We start from the raw sequence: 5,510 nt of genomic DNA, 5'->3' as shown, positions 1-5,510 counted from the left end.
CGTTAGCTGCAGCACGTTAGCTGCAGCACGTTAGCTGCAGCACGTTAGCTGCAGCCTGTTAGCTGCAGCACGTTAGCTGCAGCACGTTAGCTGCAGCACGTTAGCTGCAGCACGTTAGCTGCAGATTCAATTCAATTCGGATCTTCAGACTCTGTGTGGAAGGTTTCTGTTGTGAGGTTTCTGCTCACAGTGACCCGCTGACCTCAGCATGGCGGCCATTTTTCATGTCAGATTCTTTAAGTTGTCCAGAAGGACGCAGTTAAAAAAAAAAAAAAAAGGAAAAAAGTCCAACATTTATTATAATGACAGCAGAAAGATTCAGAGGGTGGGAAAAATGCTCCATGTTCACTCAGTGTGTATTTAAGAGGAGGAAAGAGGGAAGTGTGTGTGTGTGTGTGTGTGTGTGTGTGTGTGTGTGTGTGTGTGTGTGTGTGTGTGTGTGTGTGTGTGTGTGTGTGTGTGTGTGTGTGTGTGTGTGTGTGTGTGTGTGTGTGTCAGTTCACAGTGAACCATTCATAACCCACAAACGGGGAGGTCCAAAAACAACCCGAGGAGCGGGTCACGTGTGGCGTTGTGTACGAACATGAAGTAATCCTCTCTCAGCGTCTCAAAACATTAAAAAAACAATCAGGAAAAAATATGTTGAACTGAAACGTGAAGTTATATTCCTCCAGTGTCCACTAGAGTCGGTCTCCATAGAGCTCTATGTTAAAATAAACAGGTATAAAAACAGCTCTTTTCTCTCTTCAACTGTACGAGTTGAGTTTTTACACTAAAAGTATAAAGTGTTCAATGTTCACAGTTTGATAACGTCTCCTCTTCTTTAAAAAAACCTTCTGGCTCCAGATAAACACAAAAAGCTTTTTCTGTTTTCACATCGTTTTAGTGACTCGCTCTTTCTGTGATCTTTCACTGATGCGCTTCTGAAAGCAGACTTAATGTGACATTTAAGGTCTAACAGTGACATGTGACTGTACGAGGTGACCTCATCACACACAGTATGCAGTGTGTGTGTGTGTGTGTGTGTGTGTGTGTGTGTGTGTGTGTGTGTGTGTGTGTGCCCGAGGCCTCGCAGACGTCCTGCAGTCCAACGGGAAACAGAAACCTGGACCGAAGCAGAGACGACGAGCTGCCAAAGAATCCACCAGAGAACCACAGAGACATTTAAGAGTGTGTGTGTGTGTGTGTGTGTGTGTGTGTGTGTGTGTGTCTGTGTGTGTGTGTGTGTGCTACAGGATATGAGGTAGTGGCAGACTGCGGAGGTCATGCAGACAGCTGAAGTTGGATTTCAGAGTGAGTCAGTCTGATGAGTCAAACAGAGTTGAAACATTTTTAAACATATTTTAAACTGTTGCATCATTTAACACTGAAGCTCATTGGTCCTTTCACTCTCCCCTGAGGCTCCTCTGATTGGACCAAAAATCTCCAAAACTAAATGTTGTGGACCTTTAACTGTAAACTACTTCCTGATTGTCAGGACAGCTCGAGGTCACAGTGGTGAACAGAAGAAACGTAAGAAGCAGACTGTTTAAGAATCGTGTTTATTTAAAGTCTTCTCTTCCATGAAACACTTTTAATGATCTTCACTTTTGACTGAAGTCAACTAAGTTTTGTGAAGAGGGTGACTCCACTCCAATCACTTCTATCTGTTGTATTTCTATGCTGAGAGCACACCTGTCCCGGCTGCACTGGCTTCTCACATGTCAGCTGATCTCAATTACAACCTCTGATTGGTTGATTGACCAAAACAATATGTCTGCGTCTGTGCTGGGAAAAGTGACTCTACTAAAAGTGTCAGTCATGACGGGTCATGACGGGTTTGATCCGGACTCAGTGGGATCAGCAGGATGCTCAGGAAGTTTCTATGTGCTCTCATTCTACAGCTGGTTTCTGGCCTCAGGTGGAGCACCTGTTTTAACTGAGCTGGTTGCTGATTGGCTCAATGGATCATTTTGAATCATCATCATTTCATGTGAATATGTAAACGTGTGTGTTTGACGGGTTGATGAGTCCAAACAAGCTCCACGTGCTTCAGGAGCGTTTCAGAGAGCGGGTTTGTGTCAAGGCAACATTTCAGTCTTCATTTATTGTGAAGCATTCCTGATCCTGTCTTTGTTTGGAAGGTAAATTCAGGTGCTCAGAATGAAGCTCCTATAATCCTCCCTGATAAACAACAGGAGTTATTTCTGAATGACTCCCACACATGTGCTACTTCTGAGATGTAAATCTGTTTCTTTTTCCTTTTTCATGTCATCTCTTTTTTTCTTCATTTCCCTCTGCTGCTCCCTCGGGCCATTCCATGGGAAAAGAAACTTTTCCTGCAGCCCTGAGAGGAATCCATCTATTTTAGGAGAACACGTCACTGCTTTGAGCTGCAGCCCAGAAACTCCTTCTTTCCATCATCCACTGCTCCGCTTTCCCCCTCTACTTGTTGCATGCTCAGCGCGGCACTGTTTACCTTTTTTATTCAAAGGCACGTTGCTTTTAAATCCTTCATATTCGCAGCAGGAATAGAAGAAGACATGCTTTGTGTTCCTGCAGAATCAGCTCTCACGCCTGCAGCAGGCGGAGCGGAGACATGAAGGATCGTGCACAACTTGTGGAGCGGCTCGGCGGCGTGCAGGCTGCTGTGGAAACGTCAGCAGGGTTTTGTGTTGAGGCGGCTGCAGCGTGACATTGCAGGGAATCAGTGTGTCTCCGTGAGTGTGTCATCTGTGGAGGGCAGGGTGTGTGTGTGTGTGTGTGTGTGTGGAAGGAGGAGGACAAAGCTCTGAGCTACAGGTATTCATTCAAAGCATGAATGAAAAACACGTTTTTTTTGTCTTTGCATGAAAATCGTTTGTTTGTTTTTTTTTGCACGACATTCTCGAGCTTTCCACGTTTCCAGACGGATTCATTCACAAATGCATGCTCATGTTTACGCACCATCGAATCATATGTCACCATAAACAACAACTCCAGTGATAACCTTGAACCTGTGCCACAGACAACAGGTTCATCACGCTCGACTCTTTACGTGCACGAGATGTAGGACAATCTTGACATTTCCTCTCAAAATGGATTTTATTTGATGAATGTGTTTTCCAAAAATACCTGGATCACGTTCATAATGAGCATATGTGCGTGCATGTGTGTGTGTTTTTGTTTCCCCCTCAGTGAGAGAGCGTGCACACACGTCAGCTCGGGGAGGGCAAAGCCTGCTTAAGATGCAGTGAATGTGACAGTCGAGTCCAGACTACAGCAGGCAGCGCGTGGACGGCAGAAAGGTGAGCGTGGAGGTGGTGGGGGGGCACGAAAATGCCAGAGGACGCAGCTCACCCGCAGACGTGACGAAGACACACCGAGGAACAAAGGAGGACGGCACGCGGACAGAGCTCAGCTGGTTTCCAAAAAGTGCGCGCGGGGAGGCTGAGGGGGAGCAGAGAGGACTGAGGAGCGGGACGCGGCGCCCTTGTCTGGGGGGGAAACATGACAGTGGTGCCCGGAGAGAACCTGGATGAGACTGTGGCACTGGCCGCGCTGTCAGCCCAGGATGTGTACGACCCGGAGCGCGTGGAGAACCAGGAGTGCTGTGAGCGCGTGGTCATCAACATCTCCGGGCTGCGCTTCGAGACGCAGCTGAAGACCCTGGCCCAGTTCCCCTGCACGCTGCTGGGGGACCCCAGGAAGAGGATGCGCTTCTTCGACCCGCTGCGGAATGAGTACTTCTTCGACCGGAACAGACCCAGCTTCGATGCCATCCTCTACTACTACCAGTCCGGGGGGAGGCTCCGGAGACCCGTCAACGTGCCCGTGGACATCTTCATGGAGGAGATTAAATTCTACGAGCTGGGAGAGGAAGTGATTGAGAATTTTAAGGAGGATGAGGGCTTCATTAAGGAGGAGGAGCGGCCGCTGCCTGAGAACGAGTTCCAGCGGCAGGTCTGGCTCCTGTTCGAGTACCCGGAGAGCTCCGGACCCGCCCGGGGGATCGCCATCGTCTCCGTCCTGGTCATCCTCATCTCCATCGTCATCTTCTGCCTGGAGACTTTACCTGAGTTCAGAGAAGACCCTAGAACGTTTCACGAGCAGCTCGCGCTGAACGGAACCGCGCGCGCAGAGAAGCCAAACCCGTTCACGGACCCGTTCTTCATCGTGGAGACTCTCTGCATCATCTGGTTCTCCTTCGAACTGCTGGTCCGGTTCCTGGCCTGCCCCAGCAAGCCCGCCTTCTTCAAGAACATTATGAACACCATCGACATCGTGGCCATCATGCCCTACTTCATCACGCTGGGTCTGGAGCTCGCGGAGCACCAGGGGAACGGACAGCAGGCTATGTCTCTGGCCATCCTCAGGGTCATCCGCCTGGTCCGGGTCTTCAGGATCTTTAAGCTCTCCAGACACTCCAAGGGTCTGCAGATCCTGGGGAAGACCCTGCAGGCCAGCATGCGCGAGCTGGGGCTGCTCATCTTCTTCCTCTTCATCGGAGTCATCCTCTTCTCCAGCGCAGTCTACTTCGCCGAGACGGACGACCCGGATTCCGGCTTCAGCAGCATCCCGGACGCCTTCTGGTGGGCCGTGGTTTCCATGACAACAGTGGGTTACGGGGACATGTGTCCCGTTACAATCGGCGGGAAAATCGTGGGCTCTCTGTGCGCCATCGCCGGCGTGCTCACCATCGCGCTCCCGGTGCCCGTCATCGTCTCCAACTTCAACTACTTCTACCACCGGGAGACCGAGCACGAGGAGCAGTTCCAGTACACGCACGTGACCTGCGGCCAGCAGCAGCCAGCGTTCGGGGAGTTCAAGAAGAGCGACAGCAAACCGAGTCTGTGCAAGTCCGAGTACCCGGACAGCGAGGACGCGGACTCCATCAAGTACACCAACTGCAGCCCGCACAAAGCGTACACCGGGAAGCTCACCGACGTCTGACTTGAACCACAATTACGCACAACTGGCGCGCGCTAAGGGGGTATGTCAGTGCCCCGTCTCGCGCCTTATTTCTGCCATCAAAGGGATTCATTTCCGACTCACAGAGGATGGATTACCTGAGAAATCACCTTGTTTCAAACTGTCTTCCATTACGCGCGTCATGAGCAGGGACGCTGTAGCCAGCTGTAGCACTTTATGATTAGTCATGTTTCTCTTAGTAAATGATCGATGTGTTGCTCTAATGATGCAGGTTTTAAAGTTTACATTTGCTTTTTTCTGAGACACAACACAGGACCAATTCAATCTAAATATACACTCTGATGCAGGAGGCACATGGAGGCTGTTGTTATGCTCCCACACACACACACACACACGCGCGCGCACACCTGTTATTTCACCCTCATGTATTTTCCATTCAGGCTCAGATGATGTGATGCAGGCTGGATGAATCCTAAAATTAACCCACAGATTTGAGTTTAACCCTTAACAACCCGCCTGGCAGAGCAGGGCACGCGCTCCCTGCTGCCCGACAGGTCAGACTGCAGGAGGTTAAATCCTCCACAGCAGCCTGCTTGACTGAACGTCTTATCAAATCAGAA

At 50.0% G+C, this 5,510-nt stretch overlaps 1 protein-coding gene across 3 annotated transcripts; it reads left to right on the top strand.

Annotated features, from left to right (window-relative positions):
- The first annotated feature begins 1,817 nt into the window (after positions 1–1,817).
- On the top strand, positions 1,818–5,510 carry LOC306818283 (shaker-related potassium channel tsha2). Of its 3 annotated transcripts, none has more exons than XM_079335779.1 (2): positions 1,818–2,123; positions 3,157–5,510. In XM_079335779.1, the coding sequence occupies exon 2, from the start codon at positions 3,469–3,471 to the stop codon at positions 4,909–4,911; it is 1,443 nt and encodes a 480-aa protein (XP_079191905.1). In that variant the 5' UTR covers positions 1,818–2,123; positions 3,157–3,468; the 3' UTR covers positions 4,912–5,510. The 3 variants fall into 3 exon arrangements, with proteins under 3 accessions (XP_079191905.1, XP_079191904.1, XP_079191903.1); XM_079335778.1 differs by having other exon boundaries at positions 1,818–2,699; XM_079335777.1 differs by having other exon boundaries at positions 1,818–2,781.

The sequence above is a fragment of the Symphodus melops genome (genome assembly GCF_947650265.1).
Source record: "Symphodus melops genome assembly, chromosome: 22".
Lineage (NCBI taxonomy): Eukaryota > Metazoa > Chordata > Actinopteri > Labriformes > Labridae > Symphodus > Symphodus melops.
Note: the sequence above shows the minus strand (reverse complement) of the source record. Positions and strands in the feature narration are given on the sequence as shown.

Coding starts and splice junctions, on each gene's coding strand:
- LOC306818283 (XM_079335779.1), top strand. CDS start 3,469: ATGACAGTGGTGCCCGGAGAGAACCTGGATGAGACTGTGGCACTGGCC.